At 49.9% G+C, this 19084-nt stretch overlaps 1 protein-coding gene and 1 long non-coding RNA gene across 6 annotated transcripts in view; one reads left to right on the top strand and one right to left on the bottom strand.

Annotated features, from left to right (window-relative positions):
• Nucleotides 1-19084, bottom strand: part of arid1b (AT-rich interactive domain 1B) — a 48955-nt gene that overhangs the window by 8358 nt on the left and 21513 nt on the right. For 2 of the 5 annotated variants that reach the window (XM_077017804.1, XM_077017803.1), the window contains exons 5-15: nt 15138-15381; nt 14323-14412; nt 12839-13018; nt 10680-11016; nt 10210-10362; nt 9031-9158; nt 7292-7401; nt 4574-4714; nt 3689-3898; nt 3258-3471; nt 1217-1355 (exon numbers count right to left, since the gene is read on the bottom strand). In XM_077017804.1, coding sequence (XP_076873919.1) covers nt 1217-1355; nt 3258-3471; nt 3689-3898; nt 4574-4714; nt 7292-7401; nt 9031-9158; nt 10210-10362; nt 10680-11016; nt 12839-13018; nt 14323-14412; nt 15138-15381 — 1946 coding nt within the window. The remainder of the gene's footprint in view (nt 1-1216; nt 1356-3257; nt 3472-3688; nt 3899-4573; nt 4715-7291; nt 7402-9030; nt 9159-10209; nt 10363-10679; nt 11017-12838; nt 13019-14322; nt 14413-15137; nt 15382-19084) is intronic. The other 3 variants (XM_077017806.1, XM_077017807.1, XM_077017805.1) reach the window with 2 other exon arrangements.
• Nucleotides 5048-17958, top strand: LOC143523393 (uncharacterized). Its single transcript, XR_013133327.1, has 4 exons — nt 5048-6467; nt 7082-7185; nt 16227-16358; nt 17087-17958. It is a non-coding gene; the product is annotated as an uncharacterized LOC143523393 (long non-coding RNA).

Genomic DNA, 19084 nt, shown 5'->3' with positions numbered 1-19084 from the left:
CTTCTGACATTCTGAAGCAGTTAAATGTATTTGAACAGAGGCCAATCCGCTAAGAGCCCAGGAGAGGGAGATGGGGAAAGAGAGGGAGGGAGGGAGAAGGAGAGAGAGAGAGAGAGTGAGAGTGTGTGTGTGTATCATTAATGCACACCACAAGGAGCTAGTAATAATCATTATATAGTAATTGTGTGGTCTTTTTTTAGGATGATGGATGGATGTGAAAACAAAGCTTGTAGCACTGGAACACCGATATTTGAAAAGCTCGTTTGCTTCCTGACCATATTTGTCTGCATCTACTCAGAATCTCATTCTGTTCAGGCAGTTTTTATTAAGCTAACCCTACGGAGAACAGCTGGTAATAAGCACACAGTAAACACGTACCGGTCTGTTGAAAGAACCGAGACTTTGGTTCTGTAACAATCTGAAAGGTCTTAAACCTGCTTCTAGTGATTTGTTGATTTCATTTGGTTTTTCATTGGCCAAAAGAACTTAAATGAAAATAAGTTTCCATTTCCAAGCCAAGAGGATCAGGGTGAAAATAAGACAGACAGTTCAAGTTGTCAACATCACTTTATAGTGAAATACTGCCGTCTCCCAAATGCTGGCTCCTGATTTCAGCACAGAACGATCCACTCATTTCCCCACAAGTGTGCAATGAGCTTTATTACATTTCAGACTTCAACTATTTACAAATCGGTGTCTGTACCGGCATTTCCTATAGATGGCACTGTTGCGTTTTCATCCCAAACCGATCCTCATCATCCAACAGCCCTCAACCAGCACAGGAGCTGTGTTGTGTAACGTAATGGTTATCAGGCTATAACGGATTTGCAGGTGAACACTATAGACACCAGGCCCATCCAATCCAAGCCATATGTACCAATGAAAATCATGTCCATTGTGGCTCTCTGTACCCCTATTAAGCACACACTTTAGACCTGTCTGAAATACCTTCTCAGGGAACCCGAGAAAAGGTTTGTCCAATTGTTCTTTTTCTCTCTCCTTCATTTCCACTTCATTTCCAATAGTGTCCAAGGTCCTTTGTTTATTCTGTTTTCACACCACGCTATTCATTCCACAGCTCATTACTGCCCTCTGCTGATAAATTACCAATCCGAAGAAACTTAAATTTTACCGAGTAAATTTAAGAACAAAGTCTGAGTTAATATTTGCCGAGTTCATTAGCAGGTTAACGCGGCATCGTATCAGCTCTACCCACCTGCCACTTTGCAGGGGGGTCATCTGGCCTTGTGGTGTGGTGGCTGGAGTGGGGGGCTTCAGGTCTCCTGCCAGCTCCGTCATGGAGCTGCTGCCTGTCGACTGGGGGGTTTGAGGCCCCTGGAGAGACCCAGAGTTAGCTATAGAACAACGACAAAAGAAAAAACAGAATATACGTAAGAAACGAGAGAGACTTGCAACACACAGGAGAGCACTAGTCCTACAAATGACATAAAGGATATAAACGGCAGCTTCTCCCATTATCCATCATCACCGCAGAGTAAACAGCTCAATTCAGACTCTTCACAGGACTGAGTGTAACTTTCTGCTTTTTAGTTTGGTATTCTGACTTTACCTATAAATGCCTGGGGAATAACACCACATTCACAACTGCGAAACTTTCAGAGTTCATAAAGTGGAATGTCAGATGTTCGTTTCAGTTTAAAAGGTTTTTTCTTAAGAATAATCATTCTTTTTCTTAAAAAAAAGAAAGATGATTTAAAAAACCTTTTAGGGAAATAACACTAATGTAACAGCTGACATCAGAATTGCAGAAAAAAAATTGCCCCCCTTTCACATTATTAAGTACAAAGAAAAAGAGTATTTTATAATCTTAGGTGTTCATTCCATAATTCAAAAAATACATGAATTCCTTAGCCTTGTGTATACGATCATCCTAATTTTAACCTTAAACCATTCACACTTAAATGAGCTATGAAAAGTTATAACCCTGGCTGGTGTTTCCTTAGTGTGGCTGAGGGTAAGAGGAAGGAGTGAAGCAGCACCTCTTCAAAACAACAGGGCACACACACACACACACACACACACACACACACACACACACACACACACACACACACGCCTGCATCTACTCTGAGCCCTGTTTCGGCTGCCAGCCGCCACAGGAGTTTTAGTTCCCAGAGTAGAGGATACAGGGGCAGTCATGGCCTGGCGGTTAGGGAACTGGACTTGTGACCGGAGGGTCGTGGGTTCGATTCCCAGACAGGCCATGACTGAGGTGTCCTTGAGCAAGGCACCTAACCCCAACTGCTCCCCGGGCGCCGGGCTAGGGCTGCCCACCGCTCTGGGCACGTGTGATCCACAGCCCCCTAGTAATCACTAGTGTGTGTGTGTGTGTGTGTGTGTGTGTTCTGACTGCACAGATGGGTTAAAAGCGGAGGACAAATTTCGATTGGGGTGTAAAAATCACAATTGACAAAATATGGCACATTTCATTTCAGGCAGGTCACGGGAGGCCGGGCCTGGCCCGCATTCACACTGGCAGCCCCGTGTAAACTCGTGTGACCTCAATGGCATATTCAATCAGAGCAAAGGAGGAGGGGGGGAGGGGCAGGAGGGGAAGGGGGAAAAAAAGTGCTGGCTCACTGGTCTCTGTGTAAGGAGGGAGGGGGGAGGGGGGTCAAACAAAGGTCATTCCTGTTTATATCCCACACTCCTCCCCTGTTAATCTCCTCCAAGGGAATCCCCCCTCCTGCTGCTTGACTGGTCCTCCCCCCCCCCTCTCTCTCTCCCTCTGACATCATCAGCATGCAGCCTGGGGGGGGGAGGGGATCCTTCAGCTGGCCATTTGTGAGCAGAATCCCATCCCCCTCTTTCTCTCTCTCAGCTTGACTCAGTCACCTGTCAGATATTTTTAGCTCCTGCACAGCCAGCTCCAAATTGATTTCAAAGCAGATGCCAACAGGATGAAGGTGACATGTTCGAGCCTGAAGGACCATCCATTAGCCTACACCGTGAACTAACCCTGATCCACACTGTAAGGTGTTATAAAAATGCTACACGCTGCCCCCCCAACTCATCCGGATGCGAGCAGTTTCTCCACCACTGGCCACAGGTGACGCGAGCGTCTACTGCCCCAAAGCCAAAAACCCAGCGTGAGACCAGCCGTGTTGGCATACGGCGCTTGGAGCTAGTTCACTCTTGGACATTACTGGAGCTAGTGCGCGATGTCAAGTTGCTTAACAGCACTACACTCATCCGTTCTGCATGCGGACCGGGCCGAGGTCGGGCACACTCCTCACCCGGCGAAGGCGGCTGGGCCCGGGCCTGCTGCGACTGCTTCTTGGACTCTGTGGCAGCGAGGACGTCGGGCGGGGGCTCCTCGCCGCGCTCCACCTTGCACTCGTAGGCGAACAGGTACTGGGTGTACTGCTTCTTAAGAGAGCTGGCGGAGCTGCTGGAGGTGCCCACGTTGAGGAGGGTGGAGAGCTCCCTCCACTTCTTGTTCTTGTTCACCTGGAGCGGGGAGGAACAAACGGAAGAACAAGCAATGACGTGAAAGGTCCAAATGCTCAGGCGCGTGTTCACTGCCGTTACGTTCATCGAAACCTTCTCGGTTTAAAACGAGGGATTCGTTTTACGGTTCTGCACGGAAACGTGGCCATAACGCACTGAAGGACCGACGGATTCGGACCTTTTACGAGAGCGTTTCATGTGCGGCGCCGCCACTCACCATCGCCAGCCCTCCGATCTCCCGCACGCACAGGTACAAGCGGCACAGGTCCAGGGGCTTCTTGCCCACGGCGGGGAGATTGGGCACGGGGCTGCCCCTCTCCTCCATGAAGGCCAGGTAGCGGTCGACCCAGGCCCGCCTCTCCGGCTCCCCGCCCATCTCGTACAGACGGGTGATCTTCTCACTGGTCATGGTGGCGGAGCTGTGCTTCTGCCGGGTGGAGAGATGGAGGAGATGAGCTAAACACCCACCCAACACACCAGTGATATAGTAACACTGCATTCACAATAAAAGGAGGCAGACCCCTCGGGACGTTCGCAAGATACGACCCAACCTGTCCTTCTGTTCTTCTTAAATTATTAGTTCAGAGTCCAAACATGTGGTTTCTCATCCACTGTTATCCAAGATTTGAGCATAACCCAGCATAGTTAGTTAGTACAAACTATGAGTCCAGGAGAAGCTACTGTGAAGTGGACAGTCGGCTGCAAGGTTTTAGATTGGAGAAGTACACTGTCAGTTGAAAAATTCCCAAAAGTTTTATTAAAATTATAGACTGGTTGTCAAGTCTGACAGCAAAGTCTTACCAAGAAAAAACTTAAATTAGGCTAAGAAATTTTGAAAATGTGTGACAGTAGAGCGACATCTTGTCCAGCTAATGAGAGTGCCAGTATGCCTCAGTGTTAACTTCAGAGGCAAAACAACACGACAAGGAATAAATAAATAAATAAAATGAATAATATAAAAAACAAAAACAAACCAAAAAAAAAAAAAACAACACTTCTACAGTCAGAAAGAGAGAAATGACAGAAAATGCAGGACAGAGAGAGAGGGAGGAGGAAGAGGGAGGGGTAAAAAGAGGAGAGGAAAAGTGCTTGTGGCACTCACAGGGCTGGTGGGGGTCTTTGGCCAGGCAGGGCTGCTAATGCTGTCACTGTCATCGCCGTGATTAGACGAGAGACTAGCAGGGCTGGGGGACAGTGGGGACAGGGTTGGCGGCTGCGAGACGCACGGAGAGCCGTAGCCGTCCTGTCGCCGAGAACAAACGAGAGGTCCGCACACACACACCACCCCCGACACAGCCACGCAAGGTGTCCACACACACACACACACACACACACACACACACACACACACACACACACACACACACACACACACACACACACACAACAGAAGCATATGTGTGAGAGACGGACGAAATGGAGCAAGAACTGCAGTTCCTCTTTATCCCCTATGCCATTTTTCTTCCCCCCTGGCGCACGCACATAGCGGGATGCGCGCGCGCGCACGCCCACGTGCGCCGCTGTCCTCAAAGGCGCGCTCCCGCACGCGCGAGAGCCAAACAGCCTACGCGGCGCGGGGAGGAGGGAGCGCGAGAAGAGGGGAGCGTTCATCTCGTCTCGCCGCTGCTAATCACCAGCTGCCACCGGCTAGCTCCGACGGGGCGTCGCGAGGACAGCCACGAGAGCGCGAGAGGGAGGGGGGAACTATTTAACGGCAGTTCAGACGATGCGAACGGGGCCGCTTCCGCTATCTGGTGAAAGACGAGGCAAAAAACAGCCGTGCGCCTGCGCCGACTGTCGCCATGACAACAGCGGGCACGGCGCGGAGGTAGAGGAGCCCGCGTTCAATAACCCGAACGACAGCGAGACGAGAGGAATTTAGTTCGCACTTGAATACTTGAATCAAATACCCCCACCACCCACCCCCGTTCGTCACCTAAGCAGAGAAACTTGACGAAAGACACAAACTAGAGCTTCCCAGGACAAGCCAAAAATAAATAAATAAATAAAGAACGAGCAACAGCATAAAAGAAAAGAGCACAGAAAGCCAAACAGAAACCGGCATCAAAGCAGCGGGAACACCAGACGAGGATGATCCGAGAAAAGTCAAGTGCCTTTGTATCCTGACACGTGTAGATCACACAGGGGAAAAGACCAAAGGAGACGTGGGGAAATAAACGTTACTCGCTGTCAGCATCCGAACCAACCATGAGCTCTAATTAGCCATGTCCGGGTTCTTCATTTATGCACTAGTGCTCCTTACACCCACAACGCCATATTACTGGACCCCCCCATCCACTCAAAACGTGGTACTGGTACAGTGGGGCTGTTTTATCTCTTAACGAGCCGAGGTTTCTAGCAATGGTGCAAGACTGCGCTGAAACAAAGATGCCTTTGGCAGTGTGTAAACGCAGGGCCAAAGGTTGATCCAAGGACGTGAAAAAGACGTGGAAGATTCTGCAGAGTACGTGTTTCAGAGCTGGAAAGGATGGAGATGAGAGCCCAGCGAGTCTGTCTCTCTTGGACATCATTACTGCTCACAAGAGCTACAGGAGTTACGAAATTATTCATCTCCGCAAGCATGTTTAGCTTGTGGGAGGTCAAATACACATAACTGGTAACATGTTTATGGAATAGCAGAGCACATTTTGCACTTTGAGGATCAGCGTGTCTGGTTTTCTGGTTGGAGTGGCAGTGGCACCACGAGGAACCGAGCGAAGTGAAGGCGAGAGCGGCCACAAACCACAGGAGAGGAAGGTCACAGAGCAGAGCTGAACCATACGGACATCAACTAGTACTCTAAATCCGCTTATGCAACCGAATTGGTGATAAACCCCTGACATTGGACTGTCAAAATAAAGACCGTCGTGTGGAGAAGAGAGCAGCACCACCACGGATGTCTGCCTCGGCACAACGTACACAAGGTCACTGTCGTTGATTGAAAATTAAATGCAGGTCATGCGGAAACGAGCGAATCATTCAGCAACAACCGTGTGGTAAGAAAAGCAGTGTTTAAAAAAACAACTTGGCCACACAGAGAGCGTGAGAGAGAGAGAGAGAGAAAAATTTATACTCCGTGTAATTTTGGTTAGTAGACGGAAACATTTTGGACCCTCGAGATTAAGTCGTAGGTAAGCTTCAGTAAGCGGACTACTGTGGCACATCTAACCTGAGGAAACATTTGGAAAATACGCACTTGACCTTGACCTTGTGTCCGCTAGCATTTTAGCATTTTTTGGAGTTCTAGTTAGCGTCGAAGTACCCCACTTTTCTGTTTTTAATAGCATTTCACTGTAATGTATCCCTCAGCGTAAACTCGTCACGTTTCTATGCATTGTGTGCCACATATTTACTTAAACACCAATACTGAAGTGTGAGAACTGCTGTACTGAAGGTTAGCGACGGTAGTTTCATGGACTTATAGTCCCAAATGGTTTGATGATCATTTTGCGTTTCATGTCAAAGGAAAGTTGAGCTTATGTTGCAATGAATACATCTGGCTATACAAGTAGCTAGTTGTGTCTGTCGCTTATGGGCATGATACTAAAAACGTATCCCTGTCCGTTTCTAGACGCAATAATGGGACATGATTTTTGACCTATTTTTACAGTGCTAGACACGAAGTCAGCGGAGCTGTACCACAAGCCAGAGGAAAAGGCAGTCACAGACAGGCAGAGTTGTATCAGGAGACGGAACAAAGACAGCAGTGTGGAGGTATACAAACGTTTACTTATCATTCAAAGGTAGGGTCACCTCTGATCACGTGTGAATGAGTGGCAGAGAGAAAGAGAAAGTCCAAGAGACGGAGAGATGTTTGTACCTTCGGTTTAGGTGGTTCGGCGCACACCACACTCCCTTCTTCCTTGTGCTCTGATCTTGGTTTAGGATCTGTGGCCGGAACACTCTCCACTGGCCCCATGGCCATGGGTCCTGCAATGACACGCGCACACGGTCCCATGTACATCTATATAAGTGCAATTCTAATATTCACCCATGTAATATACATTATATACACATTCATACGCAGTGCTGTTTGAAAGTTTGTGAACCACCCAAACATGGTCATTGTATTCTAAAAGAGAATACTAATCTCTTTTAGAATATTAATCTCATGAAATTCAAATCCAAACCTCAATTTGTAAAGCAAACCTTCCAAATAAAGGACACCGAAATTCAACTAATTTAATTTCTCTCCTAAAACTGAAAATCTGCCAAGGGCAAAAGTATATGAACTTAGTAGATTGTGGCACCTCCATTTGCAGCCATTACTTCAAGCGAACGTCTTCTGTAACCACAAACAAGTGTCTCGCATTTGCTTTTGGGTATTTCTGCCCACTCCTCCTTGCAGAACTCAAACAGTTGAGCGAGGTTGGGGGAACATCTGGTACCGCACACTTCAGATCTTTCCGCACCATTTCTATGGGATTGAGGTCCGGACTTTGATTGGGCTAATCCAGAGTACAAAATCTTCATTCTCTTAAGCCATTTCTGTCCCAGCTTCAACTCTTTTACTGATAGCAGGAGATTCTGGTCAATAATTTGTTGATAAGCCTTGGAAGTCATGGTTCCCTGGATAATATGGAGTCGTCCGGGTCCGGAGGCAGAAAAGCTGGCCCAGACCTTCACATTCACATCTCCACCTCCATGCTTCACTGCTGGGAGGAGGTCCTTCACCTTATATGCAGTGTTGACTTCTCTCCTAACATGGCGCCTGTGATTATAGCCAAATAATTCAATTTTGGACTCTTCCAGAAAACCTCTGGTTTGTCCAAGTGCTCTGGCAAAGTCTAAAGGGGCAGCTTTGTTCTTTCTTGAGAGCTGAGGCTTCCTTCTCGCAACTCTCCCATGAACGCCATGTCTATTGATTTGTTGCCTGATTGTAGACGCATGTACATTTATCCTAGATGCTGCCAGAGAGGGCTGCAGCCTCTTGGGTTAGCATTGGCCTAGCCTATTTGATGATTTGTCTTACAGTGGATGGGTAGAGCTGGAATATTTTGGAGATGGTCTATTTTGGAGATGGGCGGTCACTACCTTCTTCCTGATGTCCTCGGCTGTCTCGTTTCCTCTTGGCATTGTTGGTCTGTGTGTTTTACATCTTGGCGTGGCAGTGGTTTGGTTGGCTTCCACTCCCTTTTAATCAGAGCGGCTCAAATCCTTTCCAAAAGATGTCTTTTACACACATACATATATATATATATATATATATATATATATATATATATATATATATATATATATATATATATATATATATATATGTGTGTGTGTGTGTGAATAAATGGTTTGGAGTGTTTTAACTCAGTTTGAAGACCATGTATTTGTTGTTCCAAACACACCACAACCACGGACATGTAATCCACATAAGAGCTGTACAGGGTTGATTGGCTGGCTCAGGAGTGTTAGGAAATGAAACACGGACAGGCAGGGGGTCTCTACAGACTGAAAAATCCTTACGTCTGATAGACTAATAAAAGGCTTTGTGGTTAATCGAATCAACTCACAAATAGGTTTAACAGTGAACAAAGGTCTAACAGCAGAAGTCCTCAGAGCTCTTACCAGAAGGTATGGTATTGTATGCTGGACCCTGCAGGTTCATCCTGCTCGAGCTGCTGCCTGGGGGTTGGTTATAGGGGCCACCTGGGCCCATTCCACCCACAGGGGCCCCGGCTGGGTACCCACTTGGTCTGCACACATCACATAGCAAAATTGCATTTACGACATCCCATAATCCCGTTCATACAGTTAGCTGTAAGCAGAATTGTTGCATGCTTAGTATTTCTGCACCATAAAGACAGAAGCGTAAGGGCAGAAGGTTTTTCCAAACATTCATGTTTTCAGTTTGCAGAGAAGGAAGAAAGTGAGGAGAGAATCTGTTAAAGAAACTTCTAGTCCACAGGAGGGCAATATGCTTTATACTGTGCAATATACACCATTATGCACTATTCATCTAATTAGGCACTTCCATAAGTTGCTCTGGTTAAGTGTGTCTGCCAAATGGCTACAATATAAAAGTAATTGTCAAAAGAAAAAGTGGCATTGAACGGTATCAAACGAAACGGAGCGTACGCAGCCATAATTAAACGCTAAATCTGAGAGTCAGCTAACTCCCCGTATAGTACTGCAAGACGCGGAGTGGAGAAATGAACAGAGTAGGGCTGCTTAAAAAGTCCATTTTCCTTATTTCAGGCTCAACGTGAGCTTTCTGTTTAATGGGATTTCAGCTCTTTGGAGTGATGAGAACTCATACCGAGATGTGCCAGAGGTCACGTCTTATCCAATTTATAGTCTTTCAGTCGGATATCAGGAAGGAAGTCATTTTGCACAATCACACCAGGGGGCAGGAGGGCTGCTGCTCGGTTACTCTGTCCCCTTCTTCACCCAACCGGCAGACGCACGTCGCTTATCACGGCAATGCACGCTGCAAGCGGCTGGTGCCGGCGATCAAATATGGCTGCTTCCGTGGCACCATACATCAGCAGCGCGCGTCCGCACCCAGAACGAGTTAACGGCTTCGGCACAGCGGGCCATCTTAGACGGCGGCGTTAGTAATGCGGACCAGGCCGGGTGAGGAGGGTGACGTGCGGTTCTGAGTGGCGACTTGGCGTGTAAGCGTGTGTACCGAAGGTGCGGGGTTAGTTTTTCAAGGCTGCGAAGGCAGGGGGTGGGGTGGGGGGTGGCAGGACAGGCCAGCTGAGCAGCACAATCAGCGGGGTTGCGGGGGCTTGCTGCACCTACCCATACTGCTCGGCCTGTGGGGGACCCAGGCCGCCACTACCGCCGTACGGCCCGTCATGGGGCTGGACAAAATGGGGGGGAGGAGGGAAAGGGACAGGACGTCCACCCGGCCCGGGCAGCCCGGGGTACACAGGGGATCGGGCATATGGAGGCCTGGAGCAAAGGGCAAGGGTACAACAGCCTTGTTGGTCGGGTCCCCAAAACACTTTAATTGATAATATAAACATACCCAATATAACCGTGCATAGAACTATGGAGTTTCAACCCATCTCAGTTATTTGTACCATTATAACATTTATAAGCATGCAGGTGTCAGTGGCCATAGTATGTTTACAATAAACAACAGAAGTATTTTTTGTACTTAATTAGTCAGCACTGGTGTTAAAATGCAACAAATGACATTGAGATGCTAATGGCTGGACTATTAAGACGAATACAGTACATTATGTGCAGAGTGCTGTTATGCTCACCTGGCCTGTGGAGAGGCGAGGGGGTTTTGTGCAGAGGGTGCAGGGCAGCTCTCGTGGGGTTTGCGGCTACCCGTGGCTGGAGGGGGCCCCATCCCGGGTCCGGCAGTCTGGGGCACGTTGGGCGATGTGGGGGCCACACTGCTGGAGCCTGCCGTGTATGGACGCCCACCCGCAGGCTGGCCCGGCCCCCTCCCGGCTGGCATGGAGCCACAGGGTTGCCCAGGGCCCTGGCCATGCATAGGGCTGCTGGCATTCATGCCCAGGCCCATACCCGGCCCAGGGCCACTGTAGCTGGGGCCAGGTGCTCCACCATAGTTGGGCGGACGGGGGTAGTTTCCTGGAAAGACACAAAGGGTTGGGGCAGATGGAGAAAGTTATTTATATATATATATATATATATATTATTTATTATAAATAAAATATGCAAGCAGTAATCTCACATTAACATATTAACTACATAGCTAAGGGACTTTAGTAGCTACTGGCAAGATTTTCAGGAGAATCTTCTCGGTTCTAGGCGGAGAGGGGGATGAGGGTGTTTTGCACGCTTCGTTCTTTGCTCTGCCACTCCGGAGCAGACATCCAGATTAGCGGAGCTCTGCGGGAGGGCGGCCGCTACACAGACAGCCACTTTGTCAGCAAGATCCTGAAGCACCGAACGGAGATTCCACACAAGAGGAGCTGCAGCATCTCACCACACAACCATTTTAACGAGTCGCGCGCTCCCTCCCGACGAGGCGGGCTTCCGACGCGCGGACCGCTCCCAGCGTTCAAAAAGCGCCTTAGGTCTCCGGCATTCTGAATTCGTGTCGAAACCATATGCATATTATTATTATACGTGAGACTTCACCGAGCAGCATTTGAGGCACAATTAGAACAGGGATTTCCAATCCGACTGCAGCTGTCAAAAACGCAGCCAGAAATCTCCACCTTGCTGAGCTGCCGGAAGGTTTCAAGAGTCCCGCAGGAAATCAGAGGCCTCGGCATCTCCTCCTTCTCCCCTCTACGTGAATGGAGGGAAGAAAAAAAATATATAACCTTTTGATGTGACACGAGTTCCAAAAATATATAAAGCAGGTCGAGGTGTTGGTTGGGGAAAGCTACTATTTTTTCCCCCCCACAATGTTGCAGTTATTCCAAGTCCTAACCCCTAACAAGCTCGCTGGCACTGGGAAGGAGTGGATCTTTACCCTTCCGGAGTGAGGAAGGGCCCTGGAGCGCTGCCAATTACATGTGAAACCTCAGATGCTGTCAGGCACTCCGCACCCCCCCCCCCCCCCCCTCTCCAAGTCCCCGTAATCCCAGAAGTCCCTGGGGGGGCACGAGAGGGCACGGTGCCACTGATCTGAGCGATCCACGACAGCTGCCTTGCATCCGAATACCCAGAGTCCCCGGGGGGACCTCCTCTGGATCCACGCCAGGGCCGCGGGGCGAGTTCAGCCGGCGCTGCATCACGAACGGACGGCCTGGCTGCAGCCGGCGCACTGATCTGGGGTCAGTGTTTGAACAATTTCCTCAGGTGGTGCTGAGGGCCAAACAAAAGCCAGCGCCGACGCCAAACACAACACGACCAGCAGGCTGCTTCTCCGTGCACCTTCCTCCACAGTGCAAAGTTTTGACCAAAAAAGGGAAACTTTGTGCACATTAGCACACGCTCTCACAAAGCTGCCTATATAAGAGAAGCATATTCCTTTATTATTATTCTTTCCGTGGATAACTAAACACGCAATCATCCCCCGACGTCTCCTCCACTCTCAACTAGCTCTGCCGGTCAGCGTCGGGTCCACAGCGGTCACGTTTCCGTCATGTTCAGCCAGCTGCCAGTTACACAAGTAAAACAACAGGACAACAGGGACTATCAATCAGAACAGGAAGTCAGGCACGGCCCGGTGATACTGCGAAGGCACAACGGCCTCTCATTCATTACCCAAGCACGCCATAACACTCGTGATGGATTACGGCCTAGTCCCGTTCGGAAGGTGGACCGCGGCCATTTTCCCACCACGCACACGCGCGCGCACACGCTCAGCTGCTCACAATAGGGGAAATTAAAGCAGACGATTGTGCCTCCGGCCCGCACACTCGTCATCACAGATCCAGGAAACACACGGAGCAGAATTACAAAAGCATCCACTGAGAGGGCCAACGGCATTGACTACCTGAAGGACCGTACTGTGTGCCCTGGGGCCCATAGGTGGCACCACCCTGCTGGTAGGTGCCTACATTGTGGTGCAGGGGGCCCATAGGAGAGGGGTGGGGAGACATGGAGGGCCCAGGCTGCTGGGGGCCGAACTGGGAGCCAGGCCCGGGGACGTTACGCTGCAGGCTGGGAGCAAATCCTGGACGGGCAAAAGCAAAACACAAGGAGGCAATATGTCAGTCTGACAGGCAAGAGAATATTACGCATTTAATTATGAATATATAAATGATCTTTTTTTATGATTCGATTCTTTTACGCTCAGTTATAAACATGGTTGATTAAAGATTATACAAAACTATTAATTAAACCCAAGATGATGTCAGGACAGCCCATTTGTGTATGGCACAAGGAATTCTTGACTTAGTTCACAGCCATCCGTGAAGGACAAGCAGGATGTTTTGTGTGTGTGTGGCTTGAAAAATGGATGAGAGAATGAGTCAGAATGCCCATATCATGCAGAACACACACCAGCCATTAAAGTCCCAGAGACTGGCAGTTTGATTTTTTGCCCTTAACCAAACATTAACAAAGAGTAAACTCACGAAATCAACACACACACACACACACACACACACACACACACACACACACACACACACACACACACACACACACACACACACACGCTGCTCAGAATAAAAACAAAGCTTATTATCTCTCAGATACATTAACTGTGGCTCAACGTCTAACACTTTATTTCCATTTGCCATTAAAATTGGGTTTTCGGGAGCAAGAAAACAAAGTTGAATCTCATTCTTTCCACTCTTCCCAGCGAAGGTGAGAGACAGAAGCAGGTCAGCACGGCTCTGCCTCTAGCTACTCATTAACAACCAGGAAACGGGCGCTTTTGTTCATCTCGGTTCAGAAACGGCCGCGCTGCGGCTAGAACCGAAAGCCAACCGGCATCAGCTTACGTATTACACACAAAGGTCCTCAGCTTGCCATCGGTAAAGGATCATCGGTAACTGTTTTATTTAATCACCAGCTCCAACGCTACACTCGCATGTAAGTAATCTACCCCGAATCAATAAGCCGGAATAACGATGGTGTTTGGGTACGAGCCCACGGCCCGTAATCAGCAGCGCTCCAGAAGTGCGTGCTGGGCGAGGTTCTGGTAACGGGAAACGCACGGCGTCACGAGTGGGAGAAGCGGAAAGGCTCCCGCGGCAAATAGTCTGTAGGGGTAAATGGCGGCCCGCTGCCTGAAGGGGGCGCACTGTAGCTCGACGGAGATATAACGGGCGCTAACACGTCACCCAAATTAGCGCATTTATCCAGAGCGGCTGTGGAAAATGGCGGCGAGGGGCAGCAGACGGAGGAGAGGCAGCACGTTGAAACTCAGACATGACCATCGTGAGGCAGGGAACCACATTGATAGGGTGTGTGTGTGTGTGTGTGTGTGTGTGTGTTTGTGAGCTCATACGCATGGCAGGCTTCACTCACCTCTCTCCTGAGACATGGGCGACTGACTGAGCGCAGAAAGGGAGCCCACATCCGACACACTCCCCGGTGTCTGTGGGGCCAGCTGTGTCCCTACACACACATCAACAAAAAAAAAAACTAAACAAAAAAATGACAGCGCTCCGCGATGTGCAAATATTAGCCCGAAACTAGCATATCCAACCCTACCCGTCCTCGGGGACGCGTGTCTGTGGGGCTAAATGGTTCTTTTAGGAGCCGTAGAAAGTTTGTGTGCGTGCGGTTTTGCTCACTACAGCCTCTTACGTACGAGTCTAATGGCGGACGGCTCTCCCAGCAGGGGTGAGACACTGGCGTGCCTGCCCTGGTATAATGGTCTCCCGCAGACCTTGTTAGTGACATCCAGAACGGGACGGGGCACTGGAAGCAGCTACTCAAAGGCCACGCCAGCCAGCCTATCGGGCAGTCCCGATTAACAATGCCCCTGCGCGGTAGGAGCGTAATTGTGTTGAGGTGACAGCAAACTGCTCACAGACTTTCCAAACCATCGTAATGACTGGATGTTTGGGAGTTTGGGAACTGGGAACGGCCTCCACTGACCCACGTCTGATGGAAGCGCGGGCGAGCTTTTCCCTGAGGGCAGGCGGCTACAGCTCCGCCTGCTAGTGTCTACAGAGTTTCCCTAGTGGAATACGTGGTGAGCGAGGCCGTCTGGACTACGGTGCAGGCGTAATCGAAAGAGGCAAGAATTTAAAGAGGAAACCCAATACAAGAATGATGACGTCAAGAAAATTACAGCACTAAAAGTAGAATTTATTTTATATCACAATTTCCGTTACCTGGCACGCTAGCGGGTGATATGGGTCCAGAGCGTGATTGGCTAGAGCCCACAGGTGAGCCAACGGGAGATGGCGACGGTCCACTGCGCAGGTTGGAGAGGCGGGGCGATGCATGAGGGGAGAAAGGTGATTGGGCGGGGTTGCTCTGCTCGCCCTGGCTGCTGGTGGAGCCTGAGGCACTGACTGCAGAGCTGAGGGCCGCTTCCGTGCCGGTGGGGAGGTCATCTATGGAGCCAGACAGGTCCTACCATACACACACACACACACACACACACACACACACACACACACACACACACACACACACACACACACACACACACACACACACACACACACACACACACACACACACACACACACGCGGAATGAAACCCGAGTCCCATGTTTCTGTCTGGAGGACATACTTATAAGAGACGAATGCCAAGAAGGACAAAAATGACACTGCTGCGTTAGGCAACGTTTTAGTCCGGCAAACTTCAGACAGCAGGTAATGAAGAACCTGAGCGGCCATTCGATGGGTCTTTCATCTTGCCGGAGCGAGCAACCAGGAATGCCAAACGCTCTCTCTGGAGAAGCCCTGCCCAAGCGACGGTGCCAGGATAGATCTGGCCAGGGAGTTGCTTGTTTTTGTAGGCCCCATTCCAAAGCCTTTGCCCCAGGGGCATTCTGACCGCATCCAAAACCACACGACTGCCAGTGGTAAATTAAACCGCGTCTCCGAATAGCCCGCTTCGTACGAGCGCGGCCCGAGCAGGTGGCCAACGACGAGGTGACAGCAGCTATGGCGGAAGCCGTGACTTCAGACGCCTTTATAAAAAGGCTCCTTCACAAACCGCTCCTTTGCGCCGTTACCACACCGTCCTCAAATGCTCCCTACCTTTATGACACACACACACACACACACACACACACACACACACAAGCATCAAAGCTATGCGTGGGGCTGAGCTGGCACTGTTGCTGTGGCATATGGAGCTCTGGGGGTGAACAGTATGGAAACCTCAGACTGATCAGGGAGGGATGACTTCACTCTCTCTCTCTCTCTCTCTCTCTCTCTCTCTCCATGTGGCGTGCTGACTGAGAAAGGGCCTGACGGTGCTGACCTAGTTATGGGGAGGAGCAGACCTTGGGCGCACGAGCGTGGCTTTAAGACCCGCCACTAAGTAGCAGTGCTGGAGGTCAAAGATGAGCCCACATCACTTCTCAACATTTCCACTGGTAATTTTCCTACAAGTGAATTTCCACTCATCTCGGATGGTAATTCCGCTATCGTTTGCATGCTTTTTCTCTGTGACTCACAGGACACCCTCATTTCAACACACACACACACACACACACACACACACACACACACACACACACACACACACACACACACACACACACAGAGCATGGTTTCAACATTCATTTCCACACCCTGGCAGCTCTGCCTTCAGTCTCATCCCAGGGAGGGTTTGAGGAGAACTGGCCCTCACGGCAAACAGCTGCTACAAGTGTCAATTGTAAAGACATCACTCTGTGAAACTGGTATGATGTGAAAACTGTAAAGCACAAACTTTTAACAGATTAAAGTAGAACTAGCAACGTCTTTTACTTTCCGTTTTCAGTCTCGCATGGAAAACGTTGACCACTTAAACCTTTTCAAGCGTTCGCAAAGACTTTTTTTGTGATTTATGTTTATAATTATTCAGATTTGTTAACGCTCCAGGTTCCTTAATTGATGGATGTAATTATTCAGCCTCATTGGCCATTCGAGCTCTCTCTGCCACCCTAAAATAGATGGAAAGGAGAGAGGGAGGGGGAAAGGGAGGGAGCGTTGGGGATGGAACCAAATTAATGCAGTTTCTCTGCAGGCTGCCCTCGTAGGCTAACCTGCTCTTTCTGTCTGTCTCTCTCTCTCTCTCCCCGTCTCTCTCTCCCCCCGTCTCTGGTGTGCCTGGGAACAGGAGGGCGGCGAGGGGCGAACCCCGTGCTCTCGTCTTCGCCGTGGTGTCTGGGCTCATCTCCTCCGTCCCCACCGTGGCCAATTAAAGCTCCGCAGACGAAATGGGGGCTAACTGGGGGGCCAGGCGTGGCGACCCCGCTCGCCTCCCCGCCGAGCAAGGACAGGGCAGCGAGCCTTACAGCAAAACTCTACTAAAACCCGACAGGAAGACTGCTGACCGTTTACGAAGCCCATAGTTGGCAGGATCACACATCCCTCTCGCTATCTCACTACTCTGGGGCCTTCTCCAAGTTTCTTTTCTTTTTGTCGTAACAGCCGTCACGACGGAGACCGTTTCTGCAGCGTTCAAACCTCTGGTGGAGCTAAAACGACGTGATAATATAGACTTTCACCACAAAGGAATAAGGCAACAGAGCCGTGGAGCTACGCGAGAGACGACGCTAGTGGACGTGTCTCCGCACTCGCGCACCAATCCTCTTCCCCCGCTGTGACGCTCCACAACCCGAGAGCCGGCCGCCATGTTACGTCCGACGAGAGCGGGCGAGCTCCGTAGACGAAGAACGCACGACGGAGGGAACAAAAGACTGCGATGTATATATAGAAAAAACTAAGAAAGAATAGAAAGAACAGATAATAATGTTAAAGAAAAGATTCAGTGTTGGTGAGGTTTACGTGTGAGTGAAAGCATGCGCGTAGAAGCGTACAGCCCATCTGAGGGGAAGGCAGATGGAAGAAGAGATTACGGCCTCTCCATCTGGGCCCCCAGTGGGAGGATTGGGTTGGGAAAGTGTGTGTGGACGAAGAGTTGAAGCGCTCCTCCCGCTTTCACACACGACAGAGAAGCCCAGAGAGGAGGAGGAGGAGGAGGAGGAGGAGGAGGAGGAGGAGAGGCCAGAGTCAGCAGTAGTGTGTGTGAGTGTACCATAAAGTATTCTGAATGCTCGACAAACAGAATAAACTAGTTCAGTAGTTCAGGGCACACAGTGTGTGTGTGTGTGTGTGTGTGTGTGTATGTGCATATATGTCAGGTTGATCAGGTCCTGATGTCATGACAGCTTGTGCTGTCAGCTTCAACATCATAGAACTGGCCGATAGAGCAAATACTATTGCCATGACATATCTCACTCTCCCTCTTTCTCTCTCTCTCTCTCTCTCTCACACACACACACACACACACACACACACACACACACACAAACACACACACACGGCTCACCGAGTATTGAACACTGATGGAAACTATTTGTTGTGGATGATGTCACTGTTCTAGCATCAGCGCTGACAGTTCATGTCCACGGGGGCCCTGATGTTCTCAGCAGGAGCTCCCCTAAACGATCGCACCTTATCAGGTATGCGCCCGCACACACACACACACACACACACACACACACACACACACACACACACACACACACACACACACACACACACACACACACACACACGGCACTGCCTGGCATCATCTGAAGCGAGGGAGATCCATGACAGATGATGCTAGTGACAGTGCAGATCAGAGGCGGGCGGAGGAGACGGTGGAGAGGGAACGACCCCCCCAACCCCCCCCCCCCCCCCCCCCCCCCCAGCCCCCGCGCGTACGCTGCCTTTGAGTGTGTCAGAGGGACAGCGAGCACGTTCAGGAACAAAGCCAGAACAAAAATAAATAAATAAACAAGCGGAGAATGCTGGGACCCATCCAATACTTTCATTATCTCTGATGTCGAGCATGAAAAAAGGCATCATTAAAGTGCTTTAATTGCCTCCCCTCGTTCCTATCAGCACTAATCAATGAGACGGAGAGAGAGAGAGAGGGAGAGAGAGAGAGAATGGGAGAGTGACAGCCCTCCACCCCTCCCTATTTCTTACTACAGGAGTTGGCATCACGCCAGCTGCTGCCACTGCTGTCTGCTGTCTTGGTAACAGTTGCTGGGAGGCAGTTGATGAGGAGCAGTGCTGATGGCCCGTGTCCTGGGACCCCCAGGAACAATACTGTCCCGAAATC

The sequence above is a fragment of the Brachyhypopomus gauderio genome, chromosome 9 (assembly GCF_052324685.1).
Source record: "Brachyhypopomus gauderio isolate BG-103 chromosome 9, BGAUD_0.2, whole genome shotgun sequence".
NCBI lineage: Eukaryota > Metazoa > Chordata > Actinopteri > Gymnotiformes > Hypopomidae > Brachyhypopomus > Brachyhypopomus gauderio.
Note: the sequence above shows the minus strand (reverse complement) of the source record. Positions and strands in the feature narration are given on the sequence as shown.